At 44.5% G+C, this 21205-nt stretch overlaps 1 protein-coding gene across 1 annotated transcript in view; it reads right to left on the minus strand.

The window, feature by feature from the left end:
* Positions 1 to 2989: 2989 nt before the first annotated feature.
* LOC139919948 (SH3 and cysteine-rich domain-containing protein 2-like) overlaps positions 2990 to 21205 on the minus strand; it is a 21480-nt gene continuing 3264 nt past the window's right edge. Inside the window, exons 2-11 of the mRNA XM_071909835.2 lie at positions 16204 to 16552; positions 14702 to 14796; positions 12761 to 12845; positions 9753 to 9868; positions 8542 to 8614; positions 8186 to 8292; positions 7926 to 8014; positions 6160 to 6211; positions 4860 to 4997; positions 2990 to 3088 (exon numbers count right to left, since the gene is read on the minus strand). Of these exons, the coding sequence (XP_071765936.1) occupies positions 2990 to 3088; positions 4860 to 4997; positions 6160 to 6211; positions 7926 to 8014; positions 8186 to 8292; positions 8542 to 8614; positions 9753 to 9868; positions 12761 to 12845; positions 14702 to 14796; positions 16204 to 16552 (1203 nt within the window). The remainder of the gene's footprint in view (positions 3089 to 4859; positions 4998 to 6159; positions 6212 to 7925; positions 8015 to 8185; positions 8293 to 8541; positions 8615 to 9752; positions 9869 to 12760; positions 12846 to 14701; positions 14797 to 16203; positions 16553 to 21205) is intronic.

The raw sequence follows: 21205 nt of genomic DNA on the forward strand, positions 1-21205 counted from the left end.
CACAATAAAACAAAGAAAGCAAAATAATAAACAGAGCAACAGACATTAAATGCAGACATCCAGCTAAAAACATGAGACATCACAAAAATGGATAAAGAAAAATTAAACAAAAGCAAGTCTAAACAAATAGGTCTTGAGCTGCTTTTTAAAAGTGTCCACCGTGTCCACAGATCTTAAGTCCAGTGGGAGAGAGTTCCAAAGTTTAGGAGCTACAACCTCAAAAGCACAGTCACCCTAGATGTAGATAAGGAAGACAAAGACGGTTTTGTAAAGATCTTTTATTGAGGTATGTGGCCAACCAATGACTTACATCCATACACATAATTTACATTTTACAATCTCACAGGCATGAACATGAGATGCTACGTAAAACTATATAGGTGCAATGCAGGATGACAAACTGTCTCTATGGGTAAAATCAATAATCATTCCAGTTTTATTTTGATACCGTTTGAGTCCAGGCCTGTCATATTGTTCATGCTGTCTGTCATTCCCAGTGTTTTTGCCATCTCTGCTCTGATTTTCAACATTAAAGACATCTGATAAACGCAGACAAACCAACAGTCCTTAGAATAAAGACGGCCATGGTGAAGTAAAGTTAGAAGGTAAAGTAGAAGACAATAGCAATCACTATTCAGGAGATTAAAAAGCAAACTTATTCGGATGACACAAAATAAAGTGCTAATTGCTTTATTACAAGAGGAAAAGACTATTTGTCACAGTCGCTAAAGTCTTTCACACATATAGAAATGGAGACTTAAAGAGGATCATTCTAGCTAGACTTCGGCGCTCAGAAAGGAAATATGAGCTAAACAGTTTTGTTAATTGCAGTGCCGTTATCCTGTCGGTGCATTCTGCGCTCCAGTCCCACATTTTCTTCTTGTTCATGATATTCCACCGGTGAAGACGCATGCATCCTCTCTCTGGAGCCTGAATGCCTTTCTTTTCAAGAGAAATTTGTTAAATAAATAATCAATGAATGCGAGTCCAAATCATCAAGAGCTTACCTAGATACAGAAAAAAAATGTGCCTTCCACTTGCTGTCAAATCTGACCAATCACACCGATGACACGGCACGAGAGAGGGTAAACAGGAGACGAGGATGGAGATGACAGGCTGGCATTTGATCAATGATGAATCAGGCACCCATGGGTCCAACAACACTACCTGCATGCAGACACTCTGATTCATAATGGCTCAGCAACTCGTGTCACTCCTCTCTCTCTCTCTCCTCACTCCCTCTCTTTCTCATGTCTCCTTCCTCCAAGCTGCCAGTGGGACTTGGACTCCTTGTCACACTCAGAAAGATCTCCTCCATTGTGTTGTTTGTTGTTTTTTTTTTCTCTTCTGGCAGACTGGCCCGGGTTTATTTCCCGGTGGTGAAGCGCTAGCGAAGGCATGTTAAAACGCAGTACAACACTTGCCACCCCCGCCGCAGCGCTGGAGCCGCTCTCTGCTAAACCAAACCATTTTAAGCCCTGAGATCTCCCTTATGTGAAAATAGGAAAACAGCTTTCACCACTTGTAAGTTTACGCTTGTAAGATGTTGACACTTCGTTCGTTCAGCGTTCGCTACTACCAGCAGAACGAGTCGATCTTTTCATGGGAGACTCACGATTCCCATGCCCCTCTTCCTGTGGTCTCATTTCTCCCGATTTTCTCCCATAATTTGATCAAATGTCAAAGTAAGTAAGTGATGTCATCATTTAGGTGTCAGCCTTGCCCAAATGTCCGTCCCCAAAAGTGTGTACTTGGGCGTGGTTTATACCCTAAATTAAGTCAGATTTACGAGGTCTATAGTCAACAAAATACACGAGAAATGCAGTCTCTATGGTTACCTGATTGTTCAGAGGTGTTTGGAGCCAAACGAGTTAGAAGAAAAAGAAAAACGCCTGCAAGTTTCAGTCGTCCTTGATGGACAAATTCACCTTTCTCAGTTTTAAAGGAAAGGGTTTGCCTTCTGCAGAGTTTGTCAAGTTGGTTTCTGTGTGGAGCAATAAAACGTCTGTCAATTGATTCATATTTTATCAATAAAATAACTTTTTACAAGAAATCAAAAGATGCAGTTTTTGTGCTAGCCTATATTTCATTGTTATTTTCCCACATAAAGAAGTCACCAGAATGCAGGATATCTTAAAATTTACCAGGACCGCAAGACCGCCTAGTTTTGCTCCTGAAAATCTCCCTATTTCTGGACTGTCGATGGTTATAATTCAGCCTGACGCTGTTGAGGATTTTAAGATTCTGTGTACTCGTTTCATCTGCTTCTGCTGTCTGTCTGTCTGAATGAATGACTGCAGCTTTCTCCGGCTGGCAGTGGTCGTCCTTGGCGAGCGGCTCACGTTGCGTACCAGTCAACATGACGCTGATACCAATCCCCAGCCCAGGAGCCCTGATGTGAGCAGATAGGGACGAGCAGAGTGGGCAGAATAAAGAAAAGGACATTGATAGGAGCATTCAAGTTCCACTGACAAGAATCCTCTTACATGCAATATCAGCCTCTTCCAGGAGCCATTTTTTGAACAGGAGCCATTTTTTTTAAGCCATATTTAAAGCATCTTTGATTTGTCTGACACTGATTTCTGATTTGAAAGATGGGAGAAGGCATAAACCTACAACAACACTACAGTACCGATGACCAATCAGAAGAGAAACAGTTCCTTCCTCAGAGCAGGACTACAATCCGCAGCTGCGTAACTTCACACTCTATCAAAGACCTACAGCAAATCAAGTTGATTGGAAAACACATGTTCATTGGGGGGGGGGGGGGGGGGGAACCTTGGGCCAACGATGGTTCCAACTCTCTGTGGCTGTGTGTTTTTTCTGCCCAGTTCATCTGTGTTTGATCAGATTAAGTCAGTTGGAGAGGCTGCAGCTGTCATTAGCCCAAGGGAGTCGGGCAGGGTGACAGTGGTAGCTTGAAGTTCGGGGTGAGCCTGGGGAGATGGAAATGGAGGGATGAATGGGATGGCGATGTACGCGCAGAGCCTCAGATCTCCTCTATGGAGTCAGCCGGGACCAGCCCTCTCTTCTTCCCACTGCTCAGCTTCAGATAGTCCTCGCCGTCTTCTTGCTTCCCGACGCAGATCTGAAAGAGAGCAAGAGAGAGAGAGAGTTAGAAACAGAGCTGCACTTTCTTCTGAAATGTAACAGATACTCAGACATAACAGCAATTTTGTTTCCCCAAAATTATTTCTAAACATAATGAATTTGACACATTAACAGATCTTCAAAAACTTTGATATCTATTAGGAGAATTAACAGATATATAAATTTTGGCGGCAAAATATGTGACTAACTGCTGTAACCTTAGGGACAACCAGCGGACTGAAGCTCCTATATGAGAAAAAAAAAAGCACTCTTTGAAACCACTTTCAATGGCAGAAGATCTCTCTTCCCGCGAGACTTCGAACGTAATTTGTTTACACAAGAAGTGAGTGAAGCTACTGTAGCTAACACAGCTAAAGTTTTTTGTGCTGTTGATTTTCAATGAACTTCACTAATGATAAAAAATGTTGTTGTCTGAGATTTTGTTTTCACAAGTTATGAATCTACACATAATAGCTACATAAAATAAAAACCAATACCAACTTTGGATTACTGAAAGGTTTATCTTCATACTTTGGATAATGCTAATCGCCTATGATTACTGTATGCTAAAACGTTAGCATGTGCACCATACAGCGCTAAATACCAGGGACAGAGAGATGATTTTGGTGCCAATGCTCTCGTCAGATATTGGGTGGGTAAGGTCACCAACGGGCCAAACCACAGGCATCATTTACACTGGGGATGATTTGGACATGTCCCCATCACTTCATGAAATGTTTGATTCTGTCTCCACCACTTTTTAAACCTCCTTTAAGCGATGCAATCAGCCGTGCCACAAACAGCCTTTCAACACATGCAAATGAACCCTCAGTATTGTTGTTAGTTCCTGTCAAGAGAGATGCCACAGATAATCTGTGTCTCTTTCAGATAGACTGTGTGAGTCACCCAGCCAACAGAATACCTTCTGGATTGAAAATCACTGGTTGACCGGCGAGTATAGCAAAGCAGTCGGGGCAGGTGTGCGTGAGAAGGACGTAACTGGGACGACTTTGTGGCGTAGCTGCCATGTCCACTTATTATTAGTGACTTAGGACTTGAAAATATTGGCAGTTGCTTTTTTTTTTTTTTTTAAATGTTATTTACGTTTGGCCGCCTAATGCACAGAAAGCAATACAGTGAGATGATCTCAGATGAAATACAAGCTGTCAATCATCCCCACCTGCTGCCAGCTCTGCTATCTGCACAAACTGTAGCACAGAAACACAGAGCAGCCTCTCACTAACACCATCTCTCTCTCTCTCTCTCTCTCTCTCTCTCTCTCTCTCTCTCTCTCTCTCTCTCTCTCTCTCTCTCCTTCTCTCTCTCTCCTTCTCTCTCTCTCTCTCTCTCTCTCTCTCTCTCCTTCTCTCTCTCTCTCTCTGTCTCTGTCTCTCCTCGTCTCCCTGCCAAGTGGTGTTTGATGTTAGCGGGTACAGCTGTCTGACAACGCAAGATGCCACCTACAAAATGGGCAGAATATCTATTTTCTGTTCTCGAGATCGCCAATTGTTAGGGGCCGGTTTTTATTTATTGTTTTAACAGCGTACATACAGTCATGAGGTAAGACCACGCTTGAGCGTGAGAAGGGTGTAGGCTACTAAATATAAAGACTGACATAAATACCTAAATGAATCAAATGAGTTACATTTTCACTGTTCATAAATTACTTTCACTCTTTATAGTGTAATCCAGTAAGTGAGAGAAGAGAGAAGAAGAACAAAAACATAAGAGCAGAACAAGACAGAAACAGCAAGATAGTATTCCCGCACCTGAGCTTCCTTGACGGCCATGTGGCCCGTCCCTCGGCTGCCGTGGACGCCCTGGGTCACCCTCCACACCCTCTCTCCTGGCCGCACCCTCTGGACAAAGTTAGCAGGGAAGAAGCCAACCTTGTCGCCACTCTTGCCCTGGAAAACACAGGGGTGCAATACAGTAAACAACACCCATTATCCATGGTATTAGGAATTTATGGTTCCATGATGACTTTCACGCTGCAAAAATATGGCTGTCCTCTGTCATTTAGACTTAGTGTTAAAATTTTGTTTTTCTTAAAGTGAAAATTTCCATTATTTGGGTGAGGTAATAGTTTGTTTCCAACATGAAGTCAAGAAGGCAGATCACTCGCATCAAGAAGATTCTGGAAATAAGTTGTTTTGCAATGGAAACATTGCCAGTTATCTTAAGCTGTTGTCTCCATGCAGGCATATTTTCCCCACCTGTTTTAAGAAAAATATGACTCACCAGTAGATGAAATGCCTTGTTAAGATGGATACTTTCACAGAGCACCTGCACACCACTTTTGTTCGTTAGTGAACATACAAGACTTCATTAGAGAGCATCTCATTATGCAGCAATATTTTGCTGTTTATCACCCTGAAGCCTCCAGCTTTGATGTGTTTATAACTGATTCACAAAGTATACATTAGTAATGAACTGTTGATTCACAAAGTGTGAATAATTTAAAGCTCCCTCGGAAAGGCAATGTTGATTTAAAGTGTTACTTTACTTAAGCTATTAATTCTCCTGCCCAGTAGATATTGGCCCATTAACAGAGGATGTGCAGACTTTGTGCTTTAGCCAACAATCAGGGGTTAAGCCTGAGAGTGTCGCCTCTTTTCCTGTGACTGAGAGGAACACACACACACACACACACACACACACACACCCACACACACATGCACGCACGCATTTATTTCCATTGGGATTGAATGAAGCTCATTACAGACTCAATAAAGACCTCTTTGAGGTTGCAACACTACTTAAGTTCATTATGTTAAACTCTTTTAGTAATTTTCAGAGGAAATTATGTTTCTATTTCTATCTGTGACTGCCTGCGTGTTTATGAGAAGCAAAAATGGAGCAGATGTTATGCATTATTCACACAGGCACACAACGGATAGAAACACACACATTTCTGTACACTCAAACACACGTTGTGGACACAGGTACACAGGCATGCACAAAAATACACACGCACTCACGCATGCAGCCACACTAACCAACGCACGTGTACACACACACACACACACACACACATACACAGATGTGTGCCAATGATTTATTACCCACCTTCCACCACTCCTCATTAGAGTCGTCAGTGACCTGCACCCGATCACCGGGACTAGCGGAGATAAGACAAGATAGAAGATGAAAAAGAGGAGACATGAAGGGGAGGTGAGAGGGGAGGAGAGGAGAGGAGGAGGGAGAGGAGACGAGAGAAGGATACATGATGGGGAGGTGAAGGAGGGAGAAGATAGAAAATGAGAGAGAGAAAGAAGGAGATAGAAGAGAGTGAGTGAGCGCACAAAAGATAACATTATCAAACCCCACACAGAAAGCTGTAGCAGCTATTGTAGCAAAGCTGAGGCGGTTTAAGATGTAGATGAATCCCTCTGCCTCTCTGGAGGGCTGTCAGACCAAATGACACCAAAGTCATAAGGTCTACATGAAATACGACTCTGTAGCGCCTAATGTAATGGTGAAAGGCGGATCTGATCTGCAGCCAACCTGGTCTGCATGCAAATGATACTACCGGTTTTATGATGAGCCTTGATAACGTTTCCTACACACGCTGTACCCACTGTCCTAGATACACAGGCAGGCACCGCTGTCCCAATTGCACTCGTTCTGTATGTGGCGTCTCCTGGGTGTCTGCTCTCACTACTGCCCTATATGATCATCCCTCACAAACACACACAAGTGTGCACACACATAAACTAGGGTTAGACCGATATATCTGGATGATATTGGCCTTTATTGAATATCGGCTATGGAGGCTCCTCCCTGACCACAGCTACATAAAAACCGACTGTAAAACCTGCAATGAAATTTGATTTCTTTGTACATTTCATTTATTCATTTAATTTAGTTCATATTTTCTGTAAATCAATTCTTCATTTAAAGGCCTAATGTATCCCAGAGCTTCCCTTAAGGAGCTGCTAACCCTAAAAAATAAATTCCACCTTGCCAAGCATAAAATTCTGGGGGAAACACTGATTACTTGTCATTTTTTTGGCATGAAAATTGTCAAATTTAAAGATATTCAGTATCAGCACAAAATATCGACGATCATTGACCAAAAATATTGGCATTGGCCTTCGAAAACCCACATTGGTCGAATCGTAATGCTAACGCAGAAACACACTAGGACAAGCTCTCTTGCTTTCATTGGTTCCCTTAATTTGTACACTCACACACCCCTCCCCACCACTCACCTACTATACCCCGCCCAATACACACACACACACACACACACACACAGTCAGACACACGCCCTGCCCTCGTTTTACTCCTCTCTCCTTCCTCTCTGCCTCCCTCCTCTCATCTCTTCCTCCTCCATCTTGCGTTCCCTTCGCCTCTAAGTCTGCACTCCGCCTCATCCTTTCCTTTCTCCCTCTGTTTCTGTTTTGTCCCGTTCCCTCTTTGCCTACGATAATCTGAAGCTGTTGTCTCTCCATGCAGTCTCCCCCCTTATGTCTGTTCGCCCTTTCATCTCTCATTTGTTCAGTATCTTTATCCTCTCCCCTGCTGGGAACACGGCTCTGTAGCCAGCTCTACGTGGGGACAGTGATGGGCTCCGAGTTTATAATTAGTCGTCCTTAAGGGCGCCACGGCACCGTCCTCTGCAGATGGTGGGGACATTTTCGTCCTGCAGAAACGACAGCCGCGGCAAAACGCGGGGAGGGACAAACACACACAACAGCAACAGCAAGCACACAATTGCACGTACACACACACACACACACACACACAGAAGAGGCCCGCGGACACACGTGCGTACACATGAAAATTGCTTGCACACGCATGCACGCACAGTCTCTTAGGCTTTTACTCACTGTAGTTCCAGGTCATTCTGCTCCTGAGGCAGAAACTTGTAGAGCGCTACATAGGTGTGGATGGAGTGAACCTCAATACGCTTGGGCACCTAGACACAGGGGGGACATGGACGGGGTAGGGGGGTGGGGGGGGTGGGGTGGGGTGGGGGTGTGGGGGGGTGAGGGGGAGGGAGTCAGACAGAAATACACAACCACTCTGAGGAGGAAAAACAACCCGGGACGACTACAGAGGCAGATTAGGCCAGAGAAGGGTGTGGTACCTTCACACTGCTTTCCTCCGCAGGAGTCTGAGCTTGTCCACTGCCTCCGTTCTCCTCCTCGTCTATCTCATTCTCAGGGACCGAGGTGTCTGGCAGGGTGAGAAATTTGCTTAGAGAGTGCGAGTCACACACACACAAATACAAATGCACAGGCAATCATGCATGCAATTTTTCACAACCGTGTACAGTCAATTTCCCTCTCTCTCTCTCTCTCTTTCTCTCTCTCTCACACACACACACACACACATACACATGCACACACACACAGGAAATCATATGCATGTAAAACCACAGATATACACATATGCATATGCAAATCCACATAGAAGGAGACACAGGCACACGGCAGTGTTTACCCCCTGTCTCTGGAGGAGTTATCTCTTCCTCCATGCTGCACTGTCTCTGCTCTCTCTCCTCACTCCCCTCCCCCTTGAGGAAAAAAGGGAAGAACGAGGAAACAAATCAGGATAGGGAGAAGAGCTGGCACCAAGAAGTCAAAGAGGATACATTTGGGAGCGGGAGTAAAACTATTTCTCTCTTCTGAATTATTCAGGATGCACACAGCACAGATTAGTAGTTCTCGCTCTATTAAAAGGCATGCAAAACCAATATTGTTGTTCACTTACTTATCTTATTGTTCTCATATATCTCAGATAGGGTTAGACCGATATGGGTTTTTGAGGACTGATACCGATATTTTCAGACTAAAACTGCTGATGTACCAATGTATCGGTCTAACCCCAATCTCAGATATATATCACTTCACTTCCATTTAACATTAAACCATAAGCTCAATTTGGAAATCATGTTGCCAGATAAGATTTGTATGCTGGTCAATCATGTATACCTGGGATATTAAAGGAATTTGGGAGATTGGCCCATTGGTGAACTTACCTGTGAAGTGATGAAAACATAGACACTAAAATCATCCATGTGTCCCCAGTAGATCTTTGCTTTCCATGCTAACCCTTTAAGATACACTAGCATTACTACAACTAGCGTTATCTCAAAAGTGGGAAAAATTATAGCAGCTCTAAAGCTAGATGGTGAATAATCTTCAATGACATACGGCCAAATTTTGTGAAGAAGATTGGTAAAATTTACACAAAATATGATATGAAAATAATATACTGTTTTGAACATCCAGGGACTATTTTCTCTGGTTCCATAGGAAGTGAAGGTGGTGGGCGACTAAAATCACTGCGCTGCGGATGAATATGTTGTTGCTCACCAGAAATAGTTCCAGAAATAAACCTGGTTATGTTGGGTTAATGATAGTCCACGTTAAAAATGTATGAATCTGTAGGCCATATATTAAAAAACACCATTACTAAAAGGTCAGTCTTCTTATATTGGATAATACTATTTGCCTGCTATCACTCAACATGGTGTATGCTAAAGTGTTAGCGTGGAACAAGCAATCTACTGGGGACACACGGATGATTTTGGTGTCCCATTACTTAATGGGTAAGTTCACCCACAGACCAATTTCCCAGAAACCTTCCGTATTTCTTAAACATACAGGACCCCACTGTCCCCTATGCCCGCCCAGAGGGTGATGTCATACCAGGCTGCGCGTTGGCGACTCTGACACGCTGCCGAAACTGGAGCGGCTCATCTGCGCCAAGGACGTCCCGTAGCGCAAGGCGGCGTACACGGGGTCTACACGTGCCCGGCCAGCCTCTGAAACCACACACACACACACACAAGACATGTATGCCCACGGAGACACACACTTATATACATATTGAGTACATGCAAGTACGTATGCCTGCACGCTGCACACACAAACACAAAGACACACCCACACACACACTTTTACAAGTACCGTCCATCAGACATTGAGATTACGCTGTACATCATGACTATTCTGCCAATCTGGAGGAACCAGAGGGTCTAAATATAACTGTAGTAACTCAGTCAGTCCCAGACCAAAGTGACCCACTTAAGATCTGAGAGAGGACAGCAGCCAAAAGTAAAGGTGACATCGAGACACTCCAATAAAACTAGTTTTTATTTATTCATAGATTTATTTACTGGCAAGGAATATTTTTCAGTTTTAATAGAAGTAATATATCCGGGGCTGTAGTTGAGTGCGGGGAGTGACAAAGAGTGACTACAAGATGAGATTCAAAATATGGAAATCCTCAAAAAGCCTTCATCGTGGGATTTCATGTTGATGGCAGAGCTACAACATATTGGAGTTAGGAATTAGGTTTTCTGCTGCCTGTTTCCATCCAGCTCAACACTAGCTGAATGGAGGCTGGATAGACTTTTCTGCACGGCCAGATGTGCTGTGTGTGTGTGTGTGTGTGTGTGTGTGTGTCTGTGCAGGTTGAAGTCATGGTGATTTGCAGTTTCATATAAAAACCAGTGCTCCGTGTTTTCGACAAGCAGAATGAAAAATTTAACAGAAATTCTGCACCAGGAAATTCTAACGCGTGGCTGGCCAAAGTGGCTGGACGTGATAAAGCTCACTGGTGCTCACTGCGCTCTAGACACAAATTGAGTGTAGTAGTCTGAAATCACGTTAAAAACGCATTTCTGCAAAGAGCAATTAATTGCAGAGAGGAAGAGTAAACAGTGGGAAACAGCATCCAGAGACCATATTCTTCCTCTTTGCTATAAAAAGACTATGTATTTTTACATAGTCTGTGACTTCGGGCATCCTTTTGAGCGCAGAAACCGGCAGAAACCTTTTTAAGGTGAATTCTGGATGTGATAAAGCTTCATATCTATCTTCATCCATCATTCATACCTACCTTTTGCAGCAACCAAACCATGAGCCAAATTGTTTCTTAACAGCCACAGTCCAACCTGTGACTAATATCTCAACCTCATCCATGGACTTACTTGAAATCACTGGTCCTGATAGCCGAAACAGGCAAATTTAAACCCTGCTTTAACCCTAACTTTTTCACTGCTGTCACTCTTGCCTAAAATTGATCAAAACCTACCCTTGCTTACTAAAAAAATCCATCAGTGCAATTTGCAGTGAGTGAGATTTGAACTGGCATTGCAAGGTTTCAAGCACCAATTGCTAACTACTTACCTAACGCAGTTATTCAGCACTCACCCTTATAAAAGAGGTTTTATGTGTCACTCCAACCTGCTTTCAGGAGCAGTGACTGTGGGGTTACAGAGGTCTTAAATTCATACTAAAACTTGGTGCATATACATTTGTGTGCACATACATGAGTCTTTTTGGTAACATAATGAGAACAGTTTGCAGTGTGTGTGTATGTGTGTGTGTGTGTGTGTATGTATGGCAGGTTACAGGCTCAGCTGGCCCTGGCAGAGGCCCAGGCGTCATGGTGCGACGCTTGAGGTGATGATGGCGCTGTAGGTTAATTGAGCCCTGACTCATGGATAGTACAAGGAATTGACAGCATGAGGTGCTAGCCCATATTCAGTGAGGAATGCAGTCTGTGAGGTGAAGGACAATCTCTCTCTCTCTCACACACGCACACACCCGTTCATTTAAAGGCAGGGCAAAGCAATCTCTGAATACATACAGAAGAGAAGAACAAATTCAGCTCTTGGAGGCCAGTGGACGCTCTGAAAACCGTCTTCATCGGCACAGAAAAAGCAACGTGTTTTAGCAGAAAGCCTTAATTCATCAGGGTTACATGACAGAGAGACAATGGATCTTAAAGTCATAATGAACAGTATTTCAATGGTGAACAGAACAAACATGGAAAGTGACTCAGAGCTTTACGCATAATGATAATCCTGAGCTTTCACAAATTCCAGATTCTTCAAAATGAATAAATTACAGCCACTGGGACACGACTGCGGCGTCTTTGGAAAGGGAAACAGGGTTTTCACTGCTGCACCATGTTGCCACTCATGTTACTTTGAGAGTTGTGAAATTGCAGGTTTTATATGATTGGAGGAGGGGAGGGGAGGAGGGGAGGGGTATATGTGATGGTATTATTGGTTGGCATTTTTATATACAACTACTTGTACGCCTTGAAGGAACGACTTAGAATATTCTGTTTTCTAGGAAGTAAAAGTAATGGGATTTTGTTATTAAAATATGATAATTTCTTGCTTTTTTTTTTTTTTTTAAACATTTTTTGGGCATTTATTGTTAAATAGGTGTTATGATAAGGAGAATTAGCTAGGAGTTAGACCAATCAGAAAATAGGCAACATGTCAAAGTTGTCTGTCAAACGTCTGGGAGTACACAGTGAAGCTTTAAACCTACTACATATAGGCCCACACACAATCAATCAATAGCATACATCTAAGGATAATAAAAACATAAGCATTAGAACTTCAAAAATCATTCACATTAAAAATCTTTGTTTAAACCACAGACTTCATCCAATGGCCTCCAAGAGAAGCTGAGTTTCTTCTTCCTTTCCATTCTTTTTTCTTGTTGTTTATACAGTAGGCTACACACACAAATATTTCATGGGGGAAAGAAATCTGAAAATGAACTTAAACAATATACAAGAGCAACATCGCAAAAACAAAGACACAGAGACACGCATGCTTCCGCACAAACAAACCAATGCACACACACACACACACACACACACACACACACACACTGCCAGGTACGCTCACCTTGGCTCGGCTGGACTTCCTTGACGACAGCCAGTTGGTCGTTGACGAGCATCGGCGAGCTGAAGTTCCGCTTGAACGCCCCGGACTAATGGAGGAGAGGTGAAACCAGGATGATTTTCCAATCCCCATTACTTCCTGTTTATAGACTGAGCTGGTGGGAAACTGCCTATGTGCAGCAATTCTAGCACATTAATGGAGTCATTTTAAAGCTACTGAATTGGAAACACAGCGAGACAGACTGACAGTCAGTGAGGCATGCGTCGTACAGCGAGAGTTTAATTTCTGCCACCAAGTCACCAAATGAAGCAAACATCACTGTTGCCTTTCTGTGCTGCTGCTTGTGAAGTTGCACAGGTCCCACCTACCAGAACGCTCAATACTGCTGACCGCTCACTTGTACGCACGCTCAGGCTGTCACACACAGGCACAGATGTGTGTGTGTGTGTGTGTGTGTGCCCACACTTTTGCAATTTCACACTGAATTAAGCACAGTGACTGTTTCAGCTGAGATATCGACTTGTCTTTGCCCTGACTTGCAGATGAGCTACTTGCTTTGTCATAATATGGTGAAGAGAGTAACTCACCGTGGATCAATGGTATGAACGCCTTTGTTCCTATGAAGATGCTTTTTCTATCACTCCCTTCCCTCAATCCCCTACCACCCTCCGTCTCCCTCTCTCTCTCTCTTTGTGCTCCTCCATTAAACTGCACTGAACCCTTTTGAACCCCCTGCTCTTCAAATTTTCCAAGTGGCTTTCGGAAGGTCTCGCCTCTCGCTGCATGCCAATGTCCTCTGCCCCGCACCAGAGGATAAACACAAAGATCAAGCCGGGTTTTAGATGGATATCCAGTGGTTCAGGCTGCTCCCCAAAGGGAAGGCGATGTCCACCGATTAATGGCTCCGTTTCAGCCACATCAGCGCTATCTCTTCACATACGCTGACTGAAGACGACATTCTGCCCTTTACCATATGTATCTGGTTTCTGTTAGCATTTTCACTTGAATTGCACGCATGGCTGAGACCTTAAGAAAGACAGACTCAGCCCTCAGGCCAAGACTGCACGAGTCCCAAGTCTGTGTGTGCATGGATGCATAGCTGTGTGCAGTGATGTAATGGTAAGGTAATACTTGGCAACATTTTCATACAAATAAATGTCTGTTTTACTACTCTCTATGAATGATTGATACAACACAGTAGTGATTTGACCTACTGTATACCCAGTTCATGAAAGATTTAACATTTGCTGTTCTGAACGCTGGTAGCTCTTTCCTGGGAAAAATCCTCTGGCGCAGAGGAAGTGATGCGTTTTATGTTTCTCATTTGTTTGGAATAAACAGAAGAAGAACTGGGTCGTTAGCGTGAGCAGCGATAGCCACCATGGCTGAACAGACAAAGAAAAGAGCGCCACCTACAGAGACTCAAACTTCATCGACAGAGAATCCAAGGAATCACAGTACCGGACACACTGTTTGATTGACAGGTGATCTCTGGGACGTGCAGTGCAGAAACACCACAGCGATGAGCGCTTAGCAACAAAGACCGAGACAAAATAAAAAAACAGGGAACAAACGGATTACAAATAAAAAGGTGGGTACACTAAGACCTTCAGTTGGCAAACAACCACCATTAAGAACAAAAATCAATTATATTTTCAGAAAATAATTATTATGCTTTTCCCCCCTTATAAAACCCTATTTTCATATGACTTCCATCAGTTTGATACTACCTACCTAAATGTATAGCCTACTATACATTTATCTCATGAAGATTTATATCAGACTGATGACGGTGAGTAAATTCTATTTTGCAAACAAAAAGTTGGGTAAACAGAGTTTTGGTGGATTTTTCCTCCACTACATCCCTGTGTGTGTGTGTGTGTGTGTGTGTGTGTGTGTGTGTGTGTGTGTACGTGCGCAAGCAAATGCTGGCAGCAAACGCACCTTCCCGTGACACGGCTGCTGCGATAGCTCTGAAGTGCACCACAGGTGAGCAGCCATCTTGCAAGTTTTACATCGAAGAGCTTGTTTGGAGTTACCTGCGGAGAGGGAGGGAGACGGGAGCGTGAGAGTGGAAGACGCAGACGGGAGGCGGCGGTGAAGAGGACGACACAGCAGGCTGCAGAGACACAAAACAGGCAAGGAAGCGCTCATAAACAAAAGTGGCCTCAGGTCGTACGAGCAGGTTCCTCTCCGCTCAGGTAGAAAGTTTAATCAAGCGCGCTGGAATTTGGAAAGCAGCTGGAGATATTTCAGTCGTAATCGATTTGAGTCATCCAGTTTTCATCTCTCCTACCACGTGCCTCAGTGATAAAAGCTCATTAAGTATTGAGATGTTTTCTGCTCATTCTTTCGCTAGTGAGAATTCCTCTGTTCTGTATTGGACATTTTTTAAGATTAAGGGGTTGAGTCCAAGTTTATCCCCCCAAAAAAGCAAGATATATTTCTGGTTTTATTGGCGATGGGGATTATATCCACTGGTCTGTGACTGAGCAAAGTCAATACACAAACAACAAACGAACAAATTGGGTGGCTCGATGGAAATACTGCTTTTACTTTGACCAAGAAAAAACATTTGTTCTCCTTCGCCGGCTTAACGAGGAGACGGAGCTCGGTCTGGGCACGGGGGGGGGGGGGGCCGCAATGAAATCCAGCTAGAGTAAGCTGGTGCATTACAGAAATAAAACCATGATGTGTGCAAAATAAAGCGCTGGAGCACAAACAGGACGAGGAGCAGGACGGGGTCTGTAATCAATCATGGTGACGGGAAGTAGATGTAGCAGAGAGGAAGTGCCTGGTCTGGGCCTGCTGCCGCCACACGAGCAGCACATCACGGATAAAAGCGTTCACACACCTGCAGCACAGCAACTTCTGTTCATCTAATGATCTCTTCAGTTATAAACACTGTACTGCCGTTGCGCTGAATGTGAAGTGTAACTTTACCTGCGTGAGCTTGCAAATCCATCCATCGTAAAACAAGTCATTTAGTCTAGTATTGAGTTTTAAAATCTTGTTTTCCTTAAAACAAGTGAAAAAATCTGCCAGTGAGGTGAGATAATTTCACTTCTTTCTAATACAGTTTCACCTGTTTCAAGAGTTTTCCTAAACAAGTGACACTATCTTGATCGTCTGCAGGATTCATCTACATCTCGTCTATCGGACCTTTGCTACAGCAGCTTTTAAGATCCAAAATTAGACCAAATTTCTTGTTGGTGGATATTTTTTGCTGTAGTGATGTAAGCTGCAGGTAAGGTCTAACATGTTTAATGGTCTTACTGATAATAGGCGGTGTCTCTCTCCATAAAACAACAGTCAGTTTACCATCTGCACTAGATGAGAAGCCAAGTTAACAAGGATAGAGGGGCCAGAAATATTGTGAACACTGCGGCGGAGCTTTCTTGGCTTGGAAAGCAAAGAGAGTCCTGGGAGTAGATTCAGCACCTTACCCACTATCATGTGCTTGCAGTGCTGGCAGTTGGTGGGCTTGCGAAAAACATGCTCCTGGAAACAGTGGGTTATCTGAGGCCTGGGAGGCTTGGTGGGCAGCGACGGGGAAAGGCTGAGGGAGGGGGAGTGGGAGCAGACGGACGGGTTCGGGCTGAGCGACGGCGAGATGGACGGCGAGCGGTCGCCGACGAGAGGAGAGCCGGGCAGCAGCGGCGGGGACGGAGGCGGCGGGTCGGTGATGAAGTCCGGGGGTAGACGGGCATCGCTGTAGGACCTTTGGAAGAAGTTCTCCACGCTCTTACTGCGCATGATGGTCTTGAAGGACAGTGAGCGTTTCAGTCTCTGGAGCTACACACACACACACACACACAGACATAAACACACATGGAGACAGAGAGAAAGAAGGGGAGAGGGGGGGAGAAATACACTAAGAATAAACAATGGACAAAGCAAGAACACTGCGCTGCGCATTGGTACAATAACAAGTGTCCAATACACCCTCAGGAAATCACAGGCAATATACCAGCATCCATAAACGCAACACTTTGTTCTGATGTGCACACCGTGGGGAAAGAGGATGACTCATGAAATATAATAACATCTCATAAGGAAACAACACAATAAAAGCACCGCTACCTGTACGTTCCCTCTAGTGAGAACAAGCGTTTGTTTCGCACAATCACATTTAACAGGGCCGCCTGTGCGTTTGGCCCGTGGTTAAACAAGATAAGGCCTTTCTTTGAGAACACCCACGGTTGTATGTATTGAGGAGCGGCGTGTGTAAACGGCATTTCCTTGGTATCGGTGGCAGAGGGCTCCGGTGATGAAAAGAAACAAGACAGTTTACACAGCCTTATCTTCTATCAACAGCCTATCCTCGGGGCTCCTAATCTGATGGAGCCGCTTCATGGTTCCCACTATACACACAGGGCCTATGGAGCACTTTACCTCATTGGCAGGGCTGCTCCCTATACAGTGTATGGCAGTGATTCGCAACCTTTTTCATATCAAGGACCCCTCGTGTAGTACACATTAGGCCCACGGACCCCCATTTGACACAAATCTGAGAATATTTTTATTGTTAGATACGATTTTGTCCAGAATTCCATGACTATCTGTATTCTAGGTAGAGAGATAACAGTGAAACTATAGTCTACATTTATTCTACATGCTCTAATCGTGTTAACTTCATAAATAAAGGTAAAGTTTAACAATTCATAATTTTGCTGTGGACCCCCTGGAAACCCCTCAAGGTCCCCTGGTGGTCCCCGGACCCCACGTTGAGAACCATTGCCCTATGGCCTTCATGTTGTACACACACACACACACACACACACACACACACACACGCCTGTAAACGTACAACAACATCGCATCACATGTTACTGTATCCCTCTGCTGTAAACTGACGTGACTAGCCTCGCTTGTATCTTATTAGCTGTATTGATCAAACGGTCCTGGATGATTGATGGCCGCTGCATTTCAACAGCCGAACATTCAACCGACAAAACATCACATCAATGACCATCACTCCCGTACGCTCTGCTCTCAGCATCCACCTAGCATTGATTGGCTAGATAAACGCATGTCCCCTGACACTCGCCCCTGGCTCTGGGTACAGAGAGGATGATGCCGGTTTCCCCCCGGGGGAAGCGGGTTATTTGTTACTGACATGCAGTGGCAGGGGGCGGGGCGGTGGGGGGGCGGGGCGGTGGGGGGGCGGGGGGGGGGTGGGTGGGAGGTTGTGGCCCCATCGCCGGGGAAGAATGCATCAGCATAGACAGACAGGCAGACAGATAATCAGTAGGCCACAGACACTCCCTGCGCACACACTCTGTCTGTCTGCCTGTCTGCGCTCGTTCAGCTCCGCTCCAAACATAATCACTTTACAGGGAGATACTGTTTACAGCTCTGTGTCCCTGGGAATAACAGATGAAAACAGTTTGTCTGTCACTGTTTGTGTGTGTGTGTGTGTGTGAAGGACAAAGACACAAATGGTGGTGTAGCAAGGAATACAGAGAGAGACAAAGAGTAAGGACGTAATTGAGTGTGGGTTTGCATACTCCACATCCCTTCTGTACATCTCAGTTCATCAGATTACACGGATGAAGGCGGGCTATGCTGTAGAAATGTCAGTTTTAGCCGACTCACACGACTAAAATACATCATTTTTGCGCTGTGAGCTATGAGCACACGGCCACCGCTGATGTTGTTCTCTTTGTTCTGCCAATTTTCTATCGTGTGCTGATGACACAAAGACGCTTTGACACACGTGTTCCCAAGTTTCTCACAGGTTTGCACTGAGCTCTCTCTCTCTCTCTCTCTCTCTCTCTCAATCAGAGCAGATGAGTGTTGGCATAGCAGCTCGAGCTGCGCTAGAACACGTGTCTCAATTACAGCTAATCGAATCAGATGTGTGTCTGTGTGTGCGAGCTTGAATATAATTCCTGTTAGCTTGCATTTTAATATTAGCTGAGAGAGGGTCACGCTTCTGAGGCAAAGCCAACGTGACGCCACATTTGATCCAGGCCATCGGTACATACAGTATCCAATCGTATCCATCGTGTGTATCATCTCATTCCAGGCGCTGTGATGGGTGGGATGTCTTGTTGATGAGGATGAGTCAGAGTGAGGCAGACTTCGCTACAAATGATACCCTTGGTAGGATGTGTGATAGTCCAACATGCAATATTGATCCCCTGCAATTTCATGATAATATCTGGCTAGTGCAGAGGGAACTGCCTCAGAGAGAGAGAGAGAGAGAGAGAGAGAGAGAGAGAGAGAGAGAGACTGCTGTCCTCCTTCATCTCCACTCACTGCTGACATGTCATGGCACTCTACCAAGCTCCAGTAAAGAGTGAGATAGAGCACAGTTGTATAGGGAAGGCAGGGGGTTCAGGAAGATATGTGACTAGCACTGGAATAAAACAGGTAACAAAACAGTGCATACGAGTGCAAAACTCGCCTAGACACACATGCATACACACACACACACACAGACACACACACACACACACACACATTCGTCATGACTGTTTACTAATTTATACTTATTTATGAGATGCTTGCAGTACAGAGTATGCGAAAAACTTGCGGTATGCTCTGGAACAGTTACAGCTCCAGTGACGCACAGATCAATCTGCTAAGTTTCAAATCTGTTGTTTTGCAGCCTTTGAGCTGCTGAAAGTTCCCCAACCCCCAAAAAAGACTTTAGTTTTGCATGCTAGTGTTTATCTCTCAACAAATTATTTATGTGACTCACAAATGACTCACGATGGCTCATGTAAAATGTATAACGTTGCTCAGATTTACACGCACCTGCACTGTCAATATCCTCCAAGCAGCACAAATCCCACTAATGCAGACCAGAGGGGGACTTGCTGTCTCAGTGGAGGCATAATTGCCCGTGTTTCTCACCTCTTCGATCCATACACCAGCCCCCATACATTCTCACATGTACATAAATGTCCAAAATCAATGCTGTATTGAGGGATCAACAGGTTATGGCTGGCCATAATTCAGTGAAGCAGCTTTAAAATGTGATTCTTCCTCTCTCCGTCAGAATTCATTGGGCCCAGTCGGAGATATACGGGATGTTCCAGCGTGCCCAGAGGTCAAGACTGAGCAACAAAGGCTTGGACCCACTGGGAATGCAATGATAAACACCCTTGCAGCTATAATAACGATTTATTGTAGACTGTGTTAGAGGATTCACCCAATACAAACAATGTCAAAGGGAATAGCTAATTCACTAACTCCAGGTATTTCATCTTTTTTGAGGCTGTAGCAGGGATGGCAGGGTGTAACAGTGCAGTGAAGACGCAGTTTCCTGGCTCGATTCAGTTCTAGGTCATCAAAGAGAATAATGTGGTTCCAGACGACATCATCATCCTCAGGTAATAGGTGCATGATTTATTTGGGGATCAAATTCTTCATGTCTTTGTCGCACAGGTTGCATTGTACAGTAGGCGGTTGATGTAAAACTGAAATAGGGAAAGAGTGGGAAATGGTTGCAATTGAAGAGAAGCAAAAAGAGAGCCAATAAGCTTTATTATAGAGGCCCAGAAATATGAGGAAAAAATCACGAGGACAGACTGAAAAAACACTAATAGAAAATGTCAGCGCAAAGAGCGCTAGCGCTTTTGTTCTTTATCATTACAAGGAGGAAAAAAGAGAGGGTATGTGGACTAGTTTCACGTCCCAACATTTCCCTGCTTGACTAAAGTTACTCATTATGCATGGCAGACAGGCAGATTCCCACTTTGAATGTGAGATAAGAGATGCATAATCACACACAGCTTCCATCGCGCTGTCCTTATCGCACATGCATGAGCACACACACCACACACACTCAGCACACCACACACTTCTTTCCCTCTCTCTCCCTTTGTCAGTTAGCTACTGTGCTTGGTTTAATGGAAGCGGAGCTCTTTGTAAAATAGTAGTCTCTGTTCCAACCACTTTCCTTGCCACTATGCAATCCCCCTCCCAATCTCAGTGGGGCCCTTCATCCTCGCCCACATTCACCTAACCCATCAGCTTCGCCCCAGCAACTCATCATCCACCCATTTCACTCACCCAATCACTGTCCACACACCAGACCCCAGGCAGAACACAATGGCTGTCAATCTCACACAGAGGGGGGATGCTATTTCTGAATGAGCAACAGAGGTGACAAATATCTCCCGAACAGATACTTTTCTTCCCCTTGTTAGTAATGCACAATAAAAGCATAGACGCAGCGAATGTGTGGCAGTTTCTTCTGGTTATACGTATTGTGTCCAGCTCACACCCTTCTGACGATGCAACCAAAGTGTCACATCAATTTTCATCACAGCAGTGAAGGTGTTACATTAATTAATGAAGACCTTGGCCCTCTTCGACTAACTCCCCTGATCAAGTCTGTCGACTCTGTGTTATCCCCCTGTATCTGAAGAGAAGACACAACCAGGTGACTGGACTTTGTGTGTGTGTGTGTGTGTGTGTGTGTGGTCTCAACAA

The sequence above is a fragment of the Centroberyx gerrardi genome, chromosome 7 (assembly GCF_048128805.1).
Source record: "Centroberyx gerrardi isolate f3 chromosome 7, fCenGer3.hap1.cur.20231027, whole genome shotgun sequence".
Taxonomy (NCBI): domain Eukaryota; kingdom Metazoa; phylum Chordata; class Actinopteri; order Beryciformes; family Berycidae; genus Centroberyx; species Centroberyx gerrardi.